At 36.9% G+C, this 24,260-nt stretch overlaps 1 protein-coding gene across 6 annotated transcripts; it reads left to right on the forward strand.

Moving 5' to 3' along the window:
- The first annotated feature begins 214 nt into the window (after positions 1 to 214).
- On the forward strand, positions 215 to 20,373 carry rfk (riboflavin kinase). Of its 6 annotated transcripts, none has more exons than XM_039750691.1 (5): positions 215 to 303; positions 869 to 964; positions 7,523 to 7,674; positions 17,879 to 17,981; positions 19,883 to 20,373. In XM_039750691.1, the coding sequence occupies exons 2-5, from the start codon at positions 883 to 885 to the stop codon at positions 20,011 to 20,013; spliced, it is 468 nt and encodes a 155-aa protein (XP_039606625.1). In that variant the 5' UTR covers positions 215 to 303; positions 869 to 882; the 3' UTR covers positions 20,014 to 20,373. The 6 variants fall into 6 exon arrangements, with proteins under 6 accessions (XP_039606625.1, XP_039606624.1, XP_039606619.1 ...); XM_039750690.1 differs by having other exon boundaries at positions 244 to 349; XM_039750685.1 differs by lacking the exon at positions 215 to 303 and adding an exon at positions 356 to 444.
- The last annotated feature ends 3,887 nt before the right edge of the window (positions 20,374 to 24,260 follow it).

A 24,260-nucleotide genomic window follows, 5' to 3' on the forward strand; every position in this document is an offset into this window, starting at 1 on the left:
GTATAGATTTCTATTTTTCAGTACGTTCTGACAGGATTTATTGTTTCATTTTTTAATTTAACAAAATGTATGATTTTCCCAGGAGCATGTTGATTTTTAACATCCACTGTAGGCCTACAGCTTTCCTGTTGGACATTCCTCTATTACGGTAAATTACGTATACCATTACTTAGTGCACGTGTTCCCGATTACTGATGGCGGAAAAGTGAAAGGCAGCTGTTCTGCCAGTGGGGACAAGGCACTGAATTGGACACACCTCTGCTACTCCGTAGCTCGAAGAGTGTAACAAGAAGTCGTCAGAGGGTTGTAATTCTATAAAAACTTATAAATGACGAAAACAAGAGCTAATGTAGGTGTCTAGGGTTCATCAACGTCAATCCGTGTCTACATATAATAACAATCATTGGACGCGACCAATTTTGGTAATGCAACACACAATCGCAGGTTAGACTCGAGGATGTAAAAGCAATCAACGCCGTATTTTGTTTAGCTCTTGTTAAAACTCGTATTGGTTTTAAGAGAAAGAGAACTACATTGAAACCAGTGTATGTGGGATTCCACCAATTGTTACTGCCGCCAAGTACCGTAATACTGTATTCATGAACTGAAACTGAAGAGCGACACATCCGCCGACGTCACAACCGGAAGTATGTTTACAGTACTACCCGGTTATTGGTAGGTGCTTTCAGAACAGAGGCAGATTTGTTATAGGCAGTGTAGTGTACGGTTTTTGATTCAAACGTTTAGAGGTATAAACACGTGGGCTTATTAACCGGCTTTTTAATTGTTTTTCCTTTTCTAAAGACAGGGTTTTATGATTGTCCGCATCTTTTCTGCAGAATAGTAAATTCGGGATTTTGCTTTCCAGTGTTCAAGGTGACAATGAAGAGTCTTCCGTATTTCTGCAGAGGCGCCGTAGTGAGAGGATTTGGCAGAGGAAGCAAGGAGCTGGGAATACCGACAGGTAAGGCAGGTGCTTCTTGCTTTGTGCTCGATAACTGATCGAGTGATTAAACCGGTTCGTAGACCGTCATTTGACCTTATTTATTTCTTGACATTCGTCTGCCCCTGCAACCTGATAGGTATGCGATGTTGCTAGAAAATTCCATTTACGCACTTTTCTTCCTCCTCTCCCACGTGAAGCGTCAGTGTATAAACTCAGTAACCAGGCGGGTGAGAAGTTTTTCGAAACCGATGGTCTTTATAAGCATCCATGAAGTAATTTGAAAAATCCCCGTCTTGTTCCGCTTTGTCGCGTTGCGAGACGTCTGACACCAGTTACCTCGATTTGGAGGCGGAAGGTAAATAAATAAAACAAATTCTGACATTTTGTCTGAAAAAGAATACAAGAGTTATTTTTATTGGATGTCATTTAGATGACATTTATGATAGGATATTACATTTTGTTTTAAATAATCATTTTGTGCAAAAATGTAAGTTAAATAAAGTGAGACCAAACTCCTTAAAATACTGTAGGATGATAATAATCTTAGTTGATGACTAATACAATCAGGTTCATCCTGCGTTGAAAATCTTGTCAGTTGATGCGGTGTGTGTTGTGTCCATTGCACAAAAATGTTACATTGGTCTATAAAATAAAACTAATAAATTGTTTTAAGAATGAGTAATTATTTTTAGTAGTATTATTGTACATAATAAAAATTAAAATTTCTATCACGTCACATTTGGGTAAATTGAAAAGAAATTTAATTAAAATGTAACAAATTACACAATCTATTCATGTATATAATAAAGTCCTAAATCAATTTAACATGAAAATATAAATCAGTCTGATAATTTTAAACGTATATGTAAGGCAAGCAATAATATGTCTATATTGACTTGCATGCATGGAGAGTGCTTTGAGTAGCGAGAAAAGCACTCTATAAATGTAAAGATTTATTATATAAGTTTTCTAGTTTTTATTACTTCTTTTTTTTTTTCCAAAACTTTGCTTGGTGGATTATTGTCTGTACACTTTCTAGTGTGTCCCTCTAAATCATCGAGCAGTAGTCTGTCATCATCTGGTATCTTATTTGCACATCATGATGGAATCTTTCACCCTACTGTTTACTCACTGCTCTAGGATGTTTAGAGAAAAGAATCCAAAATATCAATCCAGAAAGTGCACTTTTTGATCTTTGTGACTGTGCTGCAGTTGTTATAAATATACAGTGGACACAAAGTACTTTTTCACATTTTGCTCTGTTGCAGCCTTGTGCTAAAATCATTACATTTTTTATCTAACATCAAGTCATAATCAGTACCACAGAACGACAAAACAAAAACAGGGCATCAGAAGTTTTTGCAAGTTTATTTAAAAATAAAAATGTGAAAGTATTCATACCCTTTACCCTACTTGGGTTGGACATAACAAGCTTCACACACCTGGATTTGCAGATTTTATTTTATTCTTCTCTACTGATCCTCTCAAGTCTCTCAGGTTGGATGGAGACCCACTGATGAACAATTATTTTTAGATGTTCTTTTTGTTTTGTGGTTTGAGTCATGTTAGAATGGTATTGCACAGCTCATGTGTGGTGCATGTTTTTTTCCAGTCAAATTTCTATTCTTGGTTTCTTCAGACCAGAGAGTCCTTGGTTCACTGGAGCTCAGCTACTGAGGCTATTGGGTTCATGGTCACCTTTCTTACTTACTATGGCCCTTCTCAGACAGTTGCTCAGTTTAGACAGGTGATTAGCTCTAGGAAGAGCCATGGCTGTTTCATGCAACTTCCATTTAAGAATTATGAAGACTGCTATTCTCTTGGGAACCTTTGATGTTGAAGGAGTCTTTTTATAGCCTTCCCTAGATCTGTGCCTTGATGCAATCCTGTCTTTAAGTTCTGCGGGTAATTCCTTTGATATCATGGCCTGTTTTTCACTCTGATACACATTGTCAGCTGTAGAACCTTATCAGGTGTCTGTATCTTTTCTAAGCATGTCTAGTCAATTGAATTGACCACAGATGGACTCCAAACACAGTGCAGAAACATCTCAATGATGATCAATAGAATAGATCTGAAAGCACCTGAGCCAAAAGGTCTGAATAGGCAGGCAGTGTGACACAATGGTTAAGGATTTGGACTTCAGTGATATGGGTAACAGTGTGTTTACATGCACAGACAAAACTGAGATAAGGTGAGTAACCTGTTAAGACAGAAGACTCTGGTTTCCTAAAACCTGCATTGACATGCAGTAGTCAACCCATTGAGTTCTAACTTGACCAAATGCTTCAATGTCCTTACTCTGTGTAAAAAAGAGTTTAACGTTCTCGTCAGACACTGTAAATCTGAAAACAGTTATGGAGTGTTTGTCTCAGTATAGGCTATATTATGCTGCTGAGCTTAGCAATGTACATTCAGCTTATCAACATAAATGTGGCAATTTCTGAAATATTACGACAGATTGCTTCAATTAGGAGAAAGAAAATACGATCGCCTGAGCATTCACTTTAGGACATGTTACTGATGTCTTAAATGACTACAAAATCCTTAATTGTAACCTGGTTAAGAGTTTACATGACCAAATACTGTAACTGGGTTACTCGTGAAAAAATCTCTCTGTTAACCAAGTTTCTCAGAGACTATAACCCGATTTCTCATACCAGAATAAGAGTTTACGTGGCATTTCTGAAACCAGGTATCTGGGAATAACCAGCACATATTGTCGTGTATATATGTATGTTCATCCTGATATTAACTGGCACCCTGTCCAGGGGATTGCTTCTGGTTTGTGCCCTGTGCTTGCTGGGATTGGCTCCACCCCCCATCCAACCCCTGGCCCCCACAAGCCTGGTAGATGACTGAATTATTTTGTCTGATCTTACTTTGGTTGTTATGGTAGCTGTATGACAAGGAGGTCAATGAAACAGCTTGTGGATTTAACTTTACAATTGACAGTAGGTTTAGCATTTATACGTTTGTGGCTTGTTCTTTGCTCGTTTCAATACTCTTTAGAGGGTCATTGATCGAAAGGTCAGTGATCTTGCAAGTCAAGCAGCTCTCGGATGTCCTATGCCATGGGCTATATGCATGGCTGACTCTAAACGTTTTTTCTTTTATCATTCTTTTGTATAATGCAGTGGTTTTCATACTCAGTCCTGGGGACCTTATGTGGTTGCAGGTTTCTGTTCCCAACAGTTTCATAGTCATTTTACCTTTGATTGATTTAAATAGAGGATGTTACTTTTTTCTTCTCTGATTATCATTCAGATAAGTACAGCAGTGTGCTTCTTCATTTATAGGACATTTAGAAATGTTTGTATTTTTGTTATAGCTTTAAATGCTTAACTCTCTTCCATTGTCTTTGTAGTTGCCCATTTCTGTGTAGTGTGCTCCCTTTATTGTGTCCTGGTAATGACAGTTAACAGTAAGTAGAGCAGACACCTGGGCAAACAACACTGAATGCTGAGCAGCTGCAATTAAAAAGACCTTTAGCCTTTGTATTTGAAGCACATGCAAAGCACATTGTTTTTTGTTCATTGAAAAAGAAATTGATCCGTTTTGTGTAGATGTTAGATTGCTTTTAAAATACTTTATTTTGTATGAAGGGAGCTCTGATTTTGGATTTTATCCATGGCCATGGAGCGGGTCTGCATCTGTATAGTAAGTGAATGGGGCTCATTTAAATTTGCAGCTGTACTGTGACAATATAGAAGAAAGCCTATTTCAAGTAACAGACAAGTACAGGCTCTGTGCTTTTACAGTATGCAGTATACGGAACTATAACAAAGCACCTTACAATGCAGTCAAGCTAAGGTAGATAGTACTTTTTAATTTAAGGTGATTAGCACCGTTTTCTCACAGTTATTCAGGACTCAGATTCAGAGTTGCTCTTTTACTGCTTGCCTAAGTGTCATCTTATCTGGGGCTCCTACTTGTTCCACACTCCAGAGACACCTAGTGAATAATTAGCATTTTGCTCATTTTAAACTTGGACTGATGAGTCATCTACTTGTCAATCATTAATTGAGTTCAGCTTGAACATTTCTGTTTCTTTAAGCCACTATTTGTGCTCATTGTTTCTAATGCAGCTTGATGATATTCTTTAACTCTTTCAGGGCTGATGTCGACTTTTGTCAAAACAAGGAGTTGACGGTGGTAATCAACTGTAAACTGCAGCAGAACCAACCGTTATGTTTTAGTTGGACTCTCGTTGCTAGAAGGAAAGTTAGCTTCATTGGTTTGACCGAGATTTTATGCGCTCGTGTGAGTAGTAAGGTGCAAACAAGAGCAGAAATGGCACTGACATAATGGCGAGAGATCAAAGCGAATGCGTAACGCAAAATACTCCATGGACGAAGTTTTGCCTATTATCTCTGAACTGGACTATGACTTGCCGGACTCCGGTTTTGAAACAAGTGATTGAAAACAAATGTGAGGTTCCAGCTTGAGCTGACTCGTCCCCAGCTAATCATGTAGCTGACACGCCTACAGTAATTTTTGCCAAGAGGACTGCCACTTAACAATGGTAAGAGGTAGAAACCAGATTGCAGTGCACTGCGACTGTGACTGTGTAGCATTTATGTTGACTTCTGTGTGAAGCCATTGCTTTTCAGAAACTGTTTTTCGAAAAAAATATTCAGCCCTCAAAGAGTTAAACAAGCACCAGAACAAACCATTGTTTTCTATTAGAGGACCATGGCCTCAGTTTAGGATAAGCTAATACTCATCTCAAACACATCTCCAAATAATTCTTGAGTGCACTGGAGATTATAATCCAATAAAACCAAGAAGACAACATCATCTGCAAGTTGCAGAAAAGCACCCTTAGGTTCTCAGACTGGATACTGTCCAAGCCTGGTTGCACATTATTAATATCCTGTCTCTGAAAATTGTGAACATTAGAGGAGGACTTTCAGAGAAGTCCTTTGCCAACACTGAATGGATTAGACTTTATAAAAAAAAAAAAAAATTGCGGTCAGAACTTTACCTCTGCAAATATGGGGACCAAATGGCATGCTGCTGTGTCCTCAATAACCATACTCTTGTAGCACCTTCCCCAACATAATGCCTGGTATGCAGTCATAAGCCTTTTCCATATCTGCAAAGTAAATGGCATAACAGGATTAGCAAAGTTACATTAGTCCACAAATATCTGTTCAAGGGCATAAAGTTGGTCCACTGGGTAGAATCAGATTTTTTTCCTCCTGGATTAGAGTATCAACTATCAGATGGTGTCTTTGCGCCAGTTCCAAAGCATATGTCTTGCTAGGAAGGTTGTTGGAGAGTGAGACCTCATTAACTGGAACTCACATTTTTTTTCTTCCTTTAAATATCAGGAACCTCAAACCCAATACAAGTAGTAGTATTAAAATAAAATACAATAAAAATAATATGGATACATATATGAAATTCAAGTTGATTAAGTGAACTGTTGAGTACCTTAGTCAGGAATCGGTATTTTTGTAGCTGTTTCCAGTTTATTATATTAACCAATAAACTACCCTGTTTTTAGTTGTCAGGGAAAATGAAGGTTGTTTATCAATTTTTTAACTCTATTATAGGGTCATTGGGAGACAGAGGCTGTTTCAGCAGTATTATATATACATGTCTTTGGGATGGAGGAAGAAACAAAAGTTCCCAGAGAAAAACAATTTAAAACACTGGGAAATTGTTCAGAATCAATAAAGATAGTGACTGGACCAGGAACCAAACTTTGTGAGCAGAGAGGCTGTTTGCTTAGAAGATACAGATGCTCCTGTAAAAAATGCTGAAAGACTACCTTCACATTGATCCCTTCATTGCGGCCGCTTTATCATGTGTGCTTCGTATACTTAAAAGCCCACCAGACCTATTGATTTTTGATTCTCTCTCTCTCTCTCTCTCTCTCTCTGGCATTCTCTGCTCCTGACACACATTCTTTGAAGAGGAAGATATGTTTGCATTGTTTTAATTGTGAGAAAGAACTGTCATCTCTGTCTTGTCATGGAGCACAGTTTAAACTTTTGACTAAAGGGTGTTATTTCATGTCTAGAGGGCTCTAATAATGTTAAAAAACGTATTTAGAAGGTCGTAAACGGGTTTTCTATGCTCTAACTGTGAAATAAAGAATACTACTTCATGGAAATTCATTTATATGTCTGGAGCGGATTAACCACTATAAACGAGAGTTTACTGTATAACTGTGCGGAGAATATTTATAAATAGTGTGGGAGAGTTTCTAAGGGCTTAAAATATATAAAAATAACCATACAAACATATGGCTTCTACTTCGCGGATTTTCACCTATCGCGGGGGGTTCTGGAACGCAACCCCCGCGATCGAGGAGGGAGTACTGTACTTGATTATTGTGTTAAAAGAAAGTGAAATAAATACTGAACAGCTAAAATAAGCAGAGCGTGTCTTTTGGGAACCCTTATAAATCCTAATAGAAATATAATTTTTAGTATAGCCACATATACTAAATACTATACTATACTATACTGGCTGGACAAATTTTTCTTCTGTTTATTGATTCTGTAGTTCCTCTGTACTATGTTACTGGGATGTAGCTAATGTGCCTACTTCTCATTGTTTCAGCTAATTTCCCAGAATCTGTTGTCGACAACCTGCCATCTGATATGAAGACGGGAATATATTATGGCTGGGCTTGTGTTGGAAATAGTGATGTTCACAGAATGGTTATGAGCATTGGTTGGAATCCTTTCTACAAGAACACTAAGAAATCAATGGTGAGTATATGGTACCCCTATCTAAACAAAAATGTGAAATTTCCCTAACATTGAAGGTGAACAATACAGTGCTTCTTTTGTAGGCCTTTACTGTAGTTCTATAAATGTTAAATTTGTATAGTGAAGTCCTTCTTGCCATGATAGGTCTTGGGCTTCACCTCAGCCCCTAGCAGTTTTGCTCATTCCCCTCTTTCTCTGTCTACTACTTAATCAATCAATCAATCAATCAACATTTATTTATATAGCACATATTCATACAAAAAAATGTAGCTCAAAGTGCTTTACAAAATGAATAGAAAAATAGAAGACACAATAAAAAATAAACATAAGTCAACATTAATTAACATAGAATAAGAGTAAGGTCCGATGGCCAGGGTGGACAGAAAAAACAAAAAAAACTCCAAAGGCTGGAGAAAAAAATAAAATCTGTAGGGGTTCCAGACCAAGAGACCGCCCAGTCCCCTCTGGGCATTCTACCTAACATAAGTCAAACAGTCCTCTTTGTATTTAGGGTTTTCATGGAAGGACCTGATGATGATGGTCACGTAGACTTCTGGCTTTTAGTCCATCAATGTTGGTGCATCATGATGCTTTGAGTAGGTGGTGGTGGTGCAGGCCGCCACCACAAAGAAACCGGAAAAAGAAACAGAAGAGAGAGTAGCTAATAGCAGTTATAATGTACAGATGAATTAATTTAGGGAAGTACAGTATATAAAACAGGCAGCATTTTATCCTCTAGTTCAGCACTCCCAAATTTTAGGTCTTTGTTTCTAATATTTAGCGTTTTTGAACTTTTCCCTTTCTTTATGGATTTTAGAGGCCTTTGTTTTTCTGTCTTTTCTTCTGAGAACTTAACATTTTTGGAAAAAGACTACAGTTTTATTTACCTGCTTGTCATGGCTGCTGTTCTTCCTTCTTGGTCATGTCTGCTCTTCCACACCGGTTCAGTTAGCTTGGCATGCATGATAAGATGGGATCCTTGGGATCCCAGGTGAGAAAACTGAGCGGCAAGGGTAGAGGGCCACACTGTGCAAATGAATCGAGATCCTGTAGAAATTTTTAAATTCTGCTCAATTAGAAATAATTCTTGTTGCAAATGTACATTAATCAGTCTTCACTTATGTAGCAGCCGTTTACGCTTTACACCTTCACAAGGCCTTTAATGAAGCATAGAATATATTTCAAAATAAAAGCATTACATTTAAGACTGAACATTACAAATGTAAGTAGCATTAATGATAATACCATACCATACCATTTTTATTTGTTGAGCGCTTAAAAACACAGCATTAAAACTGACCGAAGCGTTGTACAGTTAAAAAGAAGCAAGACTAAAAACAAAATATTAAACACAAAAATTAAGAGAGAAATTAAAACGGAGATACTAAAAACAGGCCAGAGGACCCAATACAATAGGGAAATAGGAAGAAACAAGTGGAAATGAGACAGGTTAAGAAGTAAAAGCCAATGTGAAGAAGTGTGTTTTTAGGCGTGATTTAAATGAGGTGACTGAGGTGGCTTTTCTAACCACTAAAGGTAGGGAGTTCCAGAGCCTGGGAGCACAAACGGAAAAAGCCCTTTCACCACGAGCTTTAAAACGTGCCTTGGGAACAGTTAGGAGCAACTGATCTGCGGATCTAAGAACACGAAGAGGATTGTGAGGATGGAGCAAGACACTCATATATGTGGGGGCTAGACCGTTTAGTGCCTTATAGGTTAAGAGGAGTATCTTAAAATCAATTCTGAATCTAACCGGCAGCCAGTAAGTAAGTAGTTTTTAAGTAGTTGAAATTACATTATAGTCAAAACTGATTCACAATAGTTGTTTCAGAAGGATCAAGCTAGAGAATACCATTCAAGATATAATTTTTACACATTCATTAGAAAAGGGGTATATTTTTAGAGAAATTTGAATGAGTCCACTGAAGGAGCTTAAGTGGACCAATGGAGACAGTTCCAGAGATCAGGTGCCACATGCACAAGAAGAAAAAGTGGCAGCTACCAATAAAGTTTGTAGTTACTATAGTCTGTGAGAGATCATGAACAAGTTTCTCATTATCAGGAAAGAATAAGAATGAGCAAGCATGAGACATGTTTGTGGATATTAGAAACTCGTTTAATGTGATATATGTAGGTTTAATTAGAAAAAGAAAAAACAATCAAAAATTACTCCACGGTTCCCTGTGGAAGATGATATCCTCAGCAGGACTGAGTGAAATGGAACCCATTTTCTTAAGCTTGGCTTTCATGTCAATTAACATAATGAACCTCATTGAGAGAATGAATTTAAGTTTGTAATTTTATCACCGAAAAACTAAGGGGATTTTTCACAATCTTTACTGGAACAATTTATAGTAGAGCCAGGTTTTGATTGAAGTAACTTATTAACCACAGAAAACACAATCTTCTGATTATCATTATTTCTTTATATCATTCTGCTATAGTGTACATTCTTGGCTGCAATTAGTGCATCACTGTTCCCCTTTTGATGGTCATAAAAATCCTGGGCATGTACAGTTACACCACATTGTTTCAAGATGTGAACAGACTGATTTCATAGTTTATATACCATTGAGTAGAACACTTAAAGGAGATCTCCCTATGTTTAAATTGAGCCATTTTATCAAACCTTAAGCAGATGGATATAATACTAGCCACAATAAAGTGATCAGCAAATTTATCTAAAGTGAATGTTAAGGAATATGGGGGGAAAAAAACAAGAATTAGAAGTAACAAGGCTAGAGGACCAGTTATTTTTAGGGTTTTTCAAAGACTTTTGAAGACTAAGAGCACTACTTTATGGTCCTAGAGTCCTAAATCAGTGCTGAGTGTTTGCCTGATGTACAGACCACATCCAATATGTGACTATGAAAGTGAGTAGAAAAGTTAGCATGCTGCGTCAAGTCAAAATAGTCCATCAAGGGTAGCAATTCAGTGATAAGCTTGCATGTTGGAATATCAATGTAGATATCAGAATCACCAAGAAGAATGATTTGGAAAAAGAGACATTAATTGAGGTAGAATAATTCAGACATAATTGAGGTAGAATAATTCAGACATATCGCTTAAAAATGGATCTAAGAAGATAAGTTGGATAGGACCAGATTTTTTATCAACTTTAAAGTCAAACATTTAAAGGACAGTGGGCATTCAGTGGATATTCCTTTGATGTTCAGTTTAGTTACAAATACAGCCAGATCGCCCCCCCTGATCTGAGCTGCTACAGTTATATCTAATCCGGTCTGATTTTTGTCTGTATTTATGTGAGAGGAAATACAATGTATAAAATCCAGCTACAGACAATAAGAAACACAAATGTTTTGGACCTTTCAAATAGAAGAGAGGCTTGTATGTACCACAATAGAATGGAAAAAGGAAAAAAATGTAAATTGACATACAAAGGCGATGAGATCATCAGTTGCAGTTGTCAGTCTTGAAATCCTCTCCAATTAGAAGATGTGTTAGCTTTGAGTTTTTGCCATTTTTTAAATGAACATAATATGTTGAGACTGCACTCCACAATGAATTCTGGCAATACCAGTGCTTTACACTTCAGGGACCCTTGCTAAGCAAGACAATGTTAATAACAGAGTTTGTTGTGTACTGAAGCATATGCAAAGTTTCAAAACTCAGTATAGTATAGATCTAATACATCGATGCCCTTCTGATCCAGGAGATTTCATCTTTAAATGCCAAGTTCCTTGATTTGAATATTCTAACTAAATTCTTTTTATTCTAAAATATTTCTATTTTTGTTAAAATATTAAATAATTAAATTACCTTTGCTATTCTCTTTTTTTTATTAGATAGATACTTTATTAATCCCAAGGGCAAATTCACATACTCCAGCAGCAGCATACTGATAAAGAACAATATTAAATTAAAGAGTGATAACAATGAAGGTATAACAGACAATAATTTTACATAATATTAACGTTTACCCACGTAGAATTGAAGAGTCGCATGATGTGGGGGAGGAACGATCTCCTCAATCTGTCAGTGGAGCCAGAATGGTGACAGCAGTCTGTTGCTGAAGCTGCTCCTCTGTCTCGAGATGATCCTGTTCAGTGGAGCAGTGGATTTTTCATTATTGACAGGAGCCTGCTCAGCGCCCATCGCTCTGCCATGGGTGTCAAACTGTCCAGCTCCGTGTCTACAATAGAGCCTGCCTTCCTCACCAGTCTGTCCAGGCGTGAGGCATCCCTCATCTTTATGCTGCCTCCCCAGCACACCACCGCATAGAAGAGGGCACTCGCCACAACCGTCTGATAGAACATCTGCAGCATCTTATTTCAGATGTTGAAGGACGGCAGCCTTCTAAGGAAGTTTAGTTGGCTCTATCCTTTCTTACACAGAGCATTAGTATTGACCATTTTCTGTGGAGTTTGCTTTCTTAATTGTATCCAAACGCCAACATTAAATGCTAAATGAGAGCAATTACTAAAAGAGTCCCACAGGATTAAATGTAAAAGACTTAAAGGATTTTTGCAGTTATTTTTTTCATAGGGTTGCAGTATGTGAATTTCCCCTTGGGATTAATAAACTATCTATCTATCTATTCCAAGAACATTTTACCTGATATGTCCTAAGAATATAACCAGTAAGATTTAGCATATCAAATGTATTCTAAAAGCACCAAACAGTCTTTTCTGCATCCAGAATAATCACAGATTGGTATATTTGCTACAAATGGTAAATATAGTGCATTTGGGCAAAACATTATTGCCAAATCATTTTTTACCTGTACCTCCTCAGTGTTTCCTGTGCTGCTAGCTGCCACACTACCTTAAAGCATACTAGATCCTAACCCCTGCACTAACAGCTAGGAGTTCATTTTTTCTAAGGCTAGGTAGCAGGAAATGTGCTTCTCTATGAAGTCCATGTACATCTGCATAGGAGAGCAGAACACCATCATGTTCTTTCTCAGCTAAACCTATCTGCAGGTGCCTTTGCAGTCATATGGGTTTTTTGCTTTACCTTTTTATACAGTATATGAGCTGTTTGATCTTTTATCTTTTTTGATCCTCCAGATCTTGTAGATGCCTCCATGGTTTCCCTTAACTGCTATTTCTGAATGACATTTTGGACGGTGGAATTGGCTAGATTGAATCGCTTTAACATCTTTTTACAGCATTCCCTTGCTATGAAGGCATACGTTTAATTTTCAGATCCTCAGTGTGTTGCTTGGAAGGGCCCACTGTTAATGGAATGTTGCAAATTTTTGATGATTAAAAAAATTCATTAGGTTCCGGAACTGTCATCAGTTGGTAGTTCCTAATGGCAATTCTTGAAAGGACTAACTGCCTAACTAGTTGAGACCTCACGACTGAAAGGACACACAGACTTTTGCAAATGCCATATTTACTCTTTTTTCAGTTTATTAAATTAATTGTACTTTAACATTTATATTAAAATGTCATTGTTTTATTTTGCTTGATGTTGAAGTTGTATTTGCTATTCTTTACTTCATTTGTCAACAAAATATGTAATGTAGACAAACGTTTCCATGGAACTGTTTTCCAAGGAGATATAAAATCGTGCAGGTACTGATAGTTAAGCCCCAGATATCTTTCAATATGAACAGTATCTCACAAAAATGAATTTTTGTGAATTCATAATGCACATTTATTAAAACGTAATTGTAACATATCATTAAAAAGGAATGTTCTTTTTCAACAAGGACATAAAGTTGGACCCAAGTGAATGTCACATTTTTGCAGCAGGTTTACCATTGTATGTAGTATTATGCTTCTCTCAAGCTTGCAGAGAGACACAGAATTCAACAAGAGGCAGCATTTAACCAATTTCATACTTTCTAAGACATGTACAATTATAACAAAAAAAAAGAAAGGAAAAACAATCGGCCAGTGAAATCTTTGATTTTCATCTTAGATTGCAATGAGCCATTTAACAAAACAGATGTGTAAACTAAACTATGAATATACAGTATGTGTTGGCCACAGATTTTGGCTGCATCAAGGTAAGAGCAGCTTTAAAGTATTATACATAAAATCCTTAATAGGATTAAGTGATGCTGGGAATGATAAGAGGCTATGGGGTGTGTGTGTGTTTGTGTTTTAAAGAGCTCAGTAAATATTGGAGTGGAGAGAGTGTATGGGCTATCAAAGTCTTATAGGATGGGCCTCCTAAACCGATTCCATTCACTTTGGCTTGTCAAAGTGTCTCACAGAGACATCAAGGTTGTTTCTCACACAATATCTTAATGGCAATGACTTAAATACCTTATGCCAGTTACTTTACTGTTAAGAGTTCACAGGGTTTTCTAAACAGGGTATGTTCTGTAAATGCAATATACATAGGACATTGAACAAAATTACAATCATCAACTGTCACAATGCAACAAGGCAATGTTAAACTCTGTCAAACATCAAGCAACTGAAGAACTATAAAGAAACAGAATGTTTTGCTAATGTATTCTAACTTTAAGTAAACTGAACTTTGAACTTTGTTCCTTGCAAACCTCGTTTCAAAATAAGTGCTCAGAACTGCCTCCCTCTCTGTCTCTCGTCCGTCTCATTATAGTCTGTGGGCCCTATATTGCTTTGACTGCATCTGTCTAACAAATGTGTATTAGTATATCGAACACACAGATTAAATAAAAGAAAAAAAGGAAAACACCTACTCTGTCATTCAAAGCCAATTTACTAAATAGAACAATGTAACTTTAGAGTAAGGGGGTGGCGCAGAGAGAATGCACAAACCTCACAAAGACAGTGATCAGGCTGAGAACTGAACCCACAGTACATTTCCAAAGGAAGGAGAGATTAAGAAATGGATGCAAATGACATTGCTTACTGACTTAGCAAAACTGGCAATTTTTGGTTGAGACAAGCACCACGTTCTGTGTGAATATTAACTATTACTCACATGTATAAACCTAATTCAGTAAGCAGTGAGGGAAGTAAACTGCAGTACATGTGCTGCAAATTGGGTGCATTTGAGGAGCAGTAGAAAAGCTCACTTTGCAAACCCCTTAAAGTACAATAGGACAACAAACAGCTATCCATGTAAATGTCCACTTCATCTCCATTGAAATATGGGTGGCCCTAAGCGTAATCCTTAATGTTTCTCATGCATCATTTACATAACTAAAAACTGGTTTGTCTGTTTAAGGAAACAAAACCTCATTTTTGCATGATTTGAATAAAGAGATCATTTCCTTCTGAATGTTGTTTAAGTTTCTTTCTTTAAAAAAGCCTTTGTTATTATTTACATCCCTTTACGGGCGGATGTGGAGATAGCATCATCAACCTGAGCCTGGAACAGGGGAGAGTCCCGAGGCTTTGGAAAACATCTTGCATCACCCCAGTCCCAAAGGTATCTTGTACTAGTGAGCTGAATGACTTCCGGCCTGTCACTCTGACATCACATGTGATGAAGACCATGGAGCGGCTGCCACTTTACCACCTGATCCCACAGGTCCACCACGGCCTCAACCCTCTGCATTTCGCATACAAGGAGAAGGTGGAAGCAGAGGATGCCATCAATATGCTACTCTGATTCCTCTTCCACTTGGGCAGAGGCAATGGTGCTGTAAGAATTATGTTTCTGGACCACCATCCAACCCCTGCTCCTTAGGGACAAGCTGACAGAGATGGGAGTAGATTCATACCTGGTGGCATGGATCTTGGACTATCTTACAGACAGACTTCAGTATGTGCATCTCGGGAACTGAAGGTCTGACATTGTGGTCAGCAGCACAGGAGAGCTGCAGGGGACTGTGCTTTCTCCGGTCCTGTTCAGCCTATATACATCAGACTTCTAATACGATTCGGAGTCCTGCCACGTGCAAAAGTTCACGGACGACATTGCTATCATAGGCTGCATCAGGAGTGGGCAAGAGGAGGAGTATAGGAACCTAATCAAGGACTTTGTTAAATGGTGTGACTACAACTGAACACCAGCAAAACCAATGAGCTGGTGGTGGATTTTAGGAGGACTAGGCCCCTCATGGACTCCGTGATCATCAGAGGTGACTGTGTGCAGAGGGTACAGACCTATAAATATCTGGGAGTGCAACTGGATGATAAATTGGACTGGACTGCCAATACTGATGCTCTGTGCAAGAGAGGACAGAGCTGACTATACTTCCTTAGAAGGCTGGTATCTTTGAACATCTGCAAAAAGATGCTGCAGATGTTCTATCAGACGGCTGTGGAAAGTGCCCTCTTCTACGTGGTCGTGTGCTGGGGAGGCAGCATAAAGAAGAGAGATGCCTCACGCCTAGACAAACTGGTGAGGAATGCAAATTCTATTGTAGGCACAGAGCTACACGTTTGACATCCATGGCAGAGCGACGGGCGCTGAGCTGGCTCCTGTCACTCATGGAGAATCCACTGCATCCACTGAACAGGATCATCTCCAGACAGAGGAGCAGCTTCAGCGACAGACTGCTGCCTCTGTCCTGCTCCACTGACAGACTGAGGAGATCGTTCCTCTCCCACACTATGTGACTGTTCAACGTTAACATTATACAAAAGTTATTGTCTGTTATACCTGCATTTTGATCACTTTTTAATATTGTTTTTTTTATCAGTATGCTGCTACTGGAGTATGTGAATTTCCCCTTGGGATTAATAAAATATCTATATCTATCTAGACCCCTTTCTTCAGAGGGGATTTTGTAGAACTGGTTGGAAAACTGTATCCTTAGTAGGTTAGAAGTAAGTACTAATCTACTGCTGCCAATGTTTTTAAATAACTGTCAATTGCTGAAATTCTGAAACAGTTAACACGTCCATTTTTTCAAAAATGAGCATTGGAACAGTGGAATAATAATAATCTCAACCTGGCTTAACCCAGAGAGAGGTACTGGGAGCAAGCACAAGGTAAGAATCAGCCAGAACATTCAACTAAAACCTGTCCACGAGCCATTTTGTTGCCACTACCATATCAGTTCACATGCTATATACACACAAAAAGAGGCATGGCTATATATTCACTGGAAGGTTCTGTAGTGTAAACTTTGATTTATTCACATTTGCTGCTAGGTTGAAGTGTTCGAACATCAGCTGCTAACAACAGATGAACAAAACCCCACTCCTTGTACCCACCATTATCTGCGTTTTGAGGAGGTGTCAGCCTGACATAAAGGCTCAGTTAATGTCGCTTAACTACCTACTATGCTTTTTGTTTTGCGTTTAGTTAGCAGCTCTTTTTTTCAGATCATGTACCAATATAAAAATGCCAGTGTCAAAGAGTCAGAGTTATTTCTCTGTGTTAATTTTGTATTGTATTTAACTGTCATCTGGTCCTGGATTAAATTTAAAATGGTGCTAAGTCCTTGTAGGATCTCTGAAATGAATAAAGCTTGTTCAGAAATTGGATAAATATACAATTTATTATACAAGGCTCAACATGCCTCTGTGGGTTACTCAGATTACAACATGCTCTATGTTAGTCTGTGCTGTCATTTTCCTAAACAAGGGCACTATTTGATCTTTATTTTCACATAAAACAGGTCACCAAATTGTGTTTTGTGTGTGTCAAGCTTCAAAAATAAAATGACCTTATTTTTCTTCAAAAATGCTGACCAGAAATTCAAGTATATAGTACAGTGTGGGAAAGTAAGATGTCACAAGTGTTAACTTGGAAAATTCCCATAGCACCTCAACATAGTACATCATCACTAGTAACTTGTTTTTCAAGCAAAAAGCTGACAACTAAATGCTGTCTAGTCAGAACTAGCTCTCTGCTGCCATCCAATGGCAGAAAGACGTTGTGCAGTTAGTTAGAGGCAGGTGCATTGGGCCTTAGAAGTTTCAATGTATTCAGCCGAGCTTTTAAGGGCTTCTGTTTCTTGTCTCAAATGGTGCCATGTTACTCTCTTTTGTAAGCATTTTAAGGAAACATTGTGTAATATTAAATATACTGTTGTTATTACTGGGGGAAAAGCATTAACTTTAGAAATACTGAAACTGCAGTGTGTGTGTTTTTAGTGATTTCTTTTTTACCATCCTCTGCCTTAGTTTCTCAAGAAAATACATTTTTAATGGATTTCTGCCTTTATTTATACCCTTGTACACAATTAATGTATTTTAAGTTGTTGATTCTCACTCTTGTAATCCCCAACAGTGGGGTTGAAAATGATGAATTGATGAATACCTTCTTTTGTTTAATATAATCCTAACTGTAATAGATTCAATTAAAAAAACTGAAACTGTGTGTTAATTTTGTATTGTAGGAAACCCATATAATTCATAAATACAAAGAAGACTTTTATGGAGAAACTTTGAGCATAGCTATTCTGGGCTATATTCGTCCAGAAACGAGCTTTAACTCTCTAGGTAAGAAACGTTTGTGCCTTTTAAAGGATGTTTACCATCTTGTTCTTTATACTTATTCTTTTTGAATACTTTTAGGTCACAATATTTATGGTGTCACATATAATTTTTAGTTAAAAAAATCCCAGTAATGATTTCAGTACAGATACATAGTTTACATAAAATAAGCTGTTATCAGATCTGTACCTTTGAGAGAAATAAGTCTTAGCGATTTCCTTTTGATACCTAGTTTTCAGTTTGTTACTACAATGATGAAATTTTGCTATAATGTTTGAGATGGGTAAATTTTCTTTCATAATAATTCAAAGTCATAGTTGAAGTTGGAAAGCCCATCAAACCTTAACCAAATTGATACAAATATTTCTTGCTGATACTTTTTGTTAAATGATGGTGCATTTTCTCTGCCTGTGAAATGCTGAAGGAGAAAAATCTCCATATTATCGTACACAGGCAGGTTAAGTGATTGCTGAGTAAACACAGTAAAGCAGAGGCACAACTCAATCAAACATTCATCATATCTTAGCTACTTCTGCTAGCAAAATAGGTTATTCAGACAAAATTTAAAGGAATACCTCCTCTCCCCTTACAAACTAACAACTAAATGATTGCAGAAACAATTTCTGTTTTTTTCACTGAATGCAGGCTCAGAGTGATGTGACAAATTACAAAGCAGATACAAATACACACTTTGCAAATTTTCTTATTACATGTTGAGTATGCATAAAGACGCAGGTTTGTTTAAAGACACAGGAAAATAAAGTAGTTTGATATAGATTAGCATAAATGGAGCCCAGCAGTATCTTTGGCCAACTGACAACATAAGAGAGGAAAACAAAAACAAAACATTTCCAGTCTGCCCTAGTAGCATATAAATATGTTTTGAAAGCTTGTACTATTTGGTGAGCTGAAAGCATAAAGGAAAAAAAATGCTAAAATTGCTTCAGACAACTTGTAAGAAACACATAGCAGAGGTTCACAAGTTAATACACATTTTAACTAATCATTGTGATATGATAGATTATGTAAAGTGTCACCCAGGCCTGAATTTTGCCCCTTTTATCAATTGTTACTAAAGTGGGTGTCAACCCTCTGTGACCTGAAAATAGAAATCTGATTAAAAAATTTAAAAGTGAGTATTTGGAAGAATAGGGAACAATGGTTTTAATAAAGAAACATATATGAGCTGTGCAGCCACTAGTTGGGTTTTAAAATATTTTAAGTTGCCCCCAAGGGCCAGGAGGATTTAATTTTAGAAAACAATCATAACATGTCCATCACTGTCTGTCACTGAAATATACTGTGGTGGTGTTTGTTAAGTTGTTTTAATTACAAGAGGTAGGATAATTGTGAGATGCTTGCATTTTTAATAGTGCTAAACTAATCCTCTCATTTTGAGCACCAATGAATCAACTGAATTTATTATCATTATAACTTACAGTATATCAAAAAAACATTTGTTGTTAATCCAACTGGTGCAGAAACATGCAGTAACAATACAGTACACCGTAGAATAGAATGATGAAGCAGACAAATTACCAAGCAGAGCAATGGCAATAAAAATTAATATGTAAACAAAAATAAAAATATTTATCTGATATAAATATACAGTATGTATGACAAAACAAAAAATAATACTGTAAAACTGAATGTTTAGTGTAGGCTGATTAGTAGTTGGGTATGCTTGTATATTGTATAGAGTTATCTGTTCATTCTGTTGCTTGCACTGGCTTAGTAATTCCTTTGGAACAGAAATAAAATGAATTTAACAAGGTCTGAGCATAACTTCTGTTTTCACGTAGGAATGTTAACGTCATCCTTATTTTGTAGAAATGTAAATATGTAATGTGTAACTTAATCAAAAGCATTCAGGCAGTCATTCATATTAATAGATTTGTTTTTGTCAGATGCCCTTATAAAAGCAATTCACAACGACATTGAGGAGGCCAGGAAGCAACTCGATTTACCAGAGCATCAGAAGTTTAAGGATGATGACTTTTTCAAGACCTCAAAAAAAGAAATTATGAATGGTCATTGACTAAAATGTACTAATTTTAGTAATCTTTTATTATCCATGTTGAATAATATTTAGAAGTTTGTTAATTTATGATTAAGGATTAATTACTTACAGGAAACATACTTGGGCAACAACAATATTTAAATTCTCATCCTCTTCCATAAGGTAAATACCATGGTGTCCATTTTGCTGTTGACACCCTTTAAGGTGTATAGTTTTTATTTTAACTGTACGCATCATTGTTTTGTATTTAATTAACTTGCCGGAGCCTCTGTATGCATAATGTGTGGCCTGAAGTATTCTGCATGCAGCCAGTCTTAGAGCTGATAATCGTCTGTCAAAGTAGCTGGTAATTAAATGCAGCAAAATGATTTCAGTTTAGGATGGATCACTTCATGCTACACATGTTAAACAGCCTTTAGATTTTTAGCAGAGTGTTTATTCAAATGCATTTTAAAGTTTAGTTTAAAGATAAAATATGAGAATATTTGAATATAATGTATTTAAAGATACTTGATTCCATAACATAAAATTGCCCTGAGAAAATGTTTATGTAATAGAAAATTGTGTATCCAGCAAGATGCAGTTATTTAGGTGTCAATATGTCTGACAGTTATAAACATCTAAAAAAGGAAAGTGAATTAGTAACTTTATTACAGTGGACCTTCATGTTTAGTTGTGTGCTCTTCTGAAACAGTTCAAGTGGATTATTTCAATTAAACAAATGACCTCAATCGAACGATACATTTTTTTTTAATTGGTTGTTAGCTCTGCATATGAGAGCAGTGGTAGTGTGCTTGAGCTGGCCTAATTCATACAATTTAATAATAAGCACGCAGCCAAATAAACAAGCTTTGTTTCATAATGTGAACCAGACACAAACCAGTTGCACTACTGTGCCTTTGAGATTTTCCCAGAGAGTTTTCATTTGTTTTATCAGTGTCTTATGGCAGGTGGGTGTAGCGCTGCATTGTAAGATATTTTAAAGGAACACTTTTGAAATGAGTGAAGTACCCTGGAAAAACAATTCTTATTGACAAGAGACCATTTTAGTGGATATGGTATGCCCATTAAGGATAAGAAAAAACATTGTGTTGAGCTGCCACGTATTGGCAAAGCACAAAATAAATATTTAAGCCTTCTTATGATTACCTCAAATGTACTTCAGATATTTTAGTGTGAAAATTCAAATGTGCAAATATGTGAGTTTACTGTCAGTTTGAAAATCTTTGCTATTTAATCTTTATGACTATTCTTGATCATTTTTATGATTATTGTGACATTCAAAATTACATAATCCACTCATTTCATTTATGCAGAAATGAATGTATTGTTTTGTCATCTTTAATAGCAGTAAAATGAAAATTTTGTGTTGTTGACATTTAGAAATGTAATAATAATATATTAAAAAAACATAATCTCTATTAAAAAATTTCAGTCACTTGTCATTGTAAATATATACAATTGTTTGGATGTCTCCCCTTATGTGTTAAAACTTTATGGCAAACAAAGTATCTAGTGGGAAAATAGTTTTTCATTTTACTGTGTAGAATGATTTAATATTCTTCATTAAAGTGATTAATATTATATGTGTAATAATAATTACAATTGGACCACAGGCAGCCTAAGTGACCTCCTCGGGGTCACATGGTGAATGAGAGATAGGAATTGAATCAGAAACCTTATGGTTAAAAGTCCAATGCCTTGGCCACTACACCACACTGCCTTAGGAATAGATACTTTAATTTAGTGCATTTTACGGAAACTTGATGTTTTAAGAATTATTTATTACTAAGAAAAACAGAGTTGGTTATATTTAGAGTTCCATTAAGGTTAAGTCAAATGTATGCACAAAATATTTACAATATTTGATCCATCTCACATTAAGTCATTTATTATAACCAAATGCATTAGCCTCAGTCATAAAGAAGTGAAAGGAAATGCTTTGTGTTATGCAGACATTTCAGGAGAGCTACTTAATGAGAACATTCCAGGTCACAGTTGCAAAAATGTAAACCTACACGGTTAAAGTTTGACTTAAGAAGTCCTCTTACGAATGCAACCCTTTCACGTTTAACCGTTAAACTTTTTTGCAATGCAATTTGCTAAATCTGTTAAACATACTTGCTTGGTTTGTGAAAAAAATGTTTAAAAGTTTGCTCCTGTTATGAAATGTTTTGTTTGCTTTGCACCAAAGCATATTTTTACAACTTATGATTATGGTTTTTGTTATTGTTTCCACTTTTAAAAAAAGAAAGTGGTTTGTATGACAATAAAAACATATATTGTTTAAAAAGTGTCCTTGTTTCATTTGTCCGCTGTATGGTTGTGTTTTAACTAACAATTGGAATACCCTACTCCAGAGATGAACAGCAAATCATTTCACTCCTCTGTGGAGCTCCACTTGCGTTTGGCCTGTAAATGTAAATTGTTCCCAAACTTGATGATTGTCTCATCTGACATATGACGCTAACATTGCCTGAAGGGAGTGGTGACCCTATCTGTCATTGTAGTTTGGGGATGAACTTGCAAACCTTTATGTAACCACTGGATCATGACAAGAGGTTTCTGGTAAAATGATGACCGTTCTTGTCAGTATCTCATTAGAAGTTGCTCTGCTTTGTTTTGTCCCATTACTACTGTAGCTGTCTGTGTTATTTGTCAGAATTTCATTTGCAAATGCCCCAATTCATTTTCTTTTCTAAATTATGACTGCATTATCAGGCTATATTTAGAGAATGTTCCAGTTTGTTCTACATTGTTTTAACTTGCATGTTGATGGCAGAGTCACCCATTGCTAGCCATGTTGCTAACGTCAGTGTTTTAAAAATGGTGTCCTGAGTTTGGATCAGTAAGCAGCAACTCGCGATAGCTGACTCTTGAGCAAATCAAGAAAAAAAATCTAAAAAGAAATAGTACTTTTAGTTTGGTAATGATTTCTCTTGACTTTTAACTGAAAGGGCAACCTTGTTAATAGTCATTATTTTCCTGTATAAATCGTTGGTTGTTAAGATAAAAAATGTCAGTTAAATATATCATATAGGAGACACACACAGTGATATTTGAGAAGTGAAATGAAGTTTATTGGATTTACAGAAAGTGTGCAATAATTGTTCAAACAAAATCAGGCAGGTGCATAAATTTGGGCACCGTTGTCATTTTATTGATTCCAAAACTTTTAGAACTAATTATTGGAACTCAAATTGGCTTGGTAAGCTCAGTGACCCCTGACCTACATACACAGGTGAATCCTATAATGAGAAAGAGTATTTAAGGGGGTCAACTGTAAGTTTCCCTCCTCCTTTAATTTTCTCTGAAGAGTAGCAACATGGGGGTCACAAAACAACTCTCAAATGACCTGAAGACAAAGATTGTTCACCATCATGGTTTAGGGGAAGGATACAGAAAGCTGTCCCAGAGATTTAAGCTGTCTGTTTCCACACTTAGGAACATATTGAGGAAATGGAAGACCACAGGCTCAGTTCAAGTTAAGGCTCAAGTGGCAGACCAAGAAAGATTTCGGATAGACAGAAGCGGCGAATGGTGAGAACAGTCAGAGTCAACCCACAGACCAGCACCAAAGACCTACAACATCATCTTGCAGCAGATGGAGTCACTGTGCATCGTTCAACCATTCGGCGCACTTTACACAAGGAGATGCTGTATGCGAGAGTGATGCAGAGGAAGCCTTTTCTCCGCCCACAGCACAAACAGAGCCGCTTGAGGTATGCTCAAGCACATTTGGACAAGCCAGCTTCATTTTGGAATAAGGTGCTGTGGACTGATGAAACTAAAATTGAGTTATTTGGGCATAACAAGGGGCGTTATGCATGGAGGAAAAAGAACACAGCATTCCAAGAAAACACCTGCTACCTACAGTAAAATATGGTGGTGGTTCCATCATGCTGTGGGGCTGTGTGGCCAGTGCAGGAACTGGGAATCTTGTCAAAGTTGAGGGACGCATGGATTCCACTCAGTATCAGCAGATTCTGGAGACCAATGTGCAGGAATCAGTGACAAAGCTGAAGCTGCGCCGGGGCTGGATCTTTCAACAAGACAACGACCTGAAACACTGCTCAAAATCCACTAAGGCATTCATGCAGAGGAACAAGTACAACGCTCTGGAATGGCCATTTCAGTCCCCAGACCTGAATATAATTGAAAATCTGTGGTGTGAGTTAAAGAGAGCTGTCCATGCTCGGAAGCCATCAAACCTGAATGAACTAGAGATGTTTTGTAAAGAGGAATGGTCCAAAATACCTTCAACC

This window comes from Polypterus senegalus, chromosome 4, assembly GCF_016835505.1.
Source record: "Polypterus senegalus isolate Bchr_013 chromosome 4, ASM1683550v1, whole genome shotgun sequence".
Classification (NCBI taxonomy): Eukaryota; Metazoa; Chordata; class Cladistia; order Polypteriformes; family Polypteridae; genus Polypterus; species Polypterus senegalus.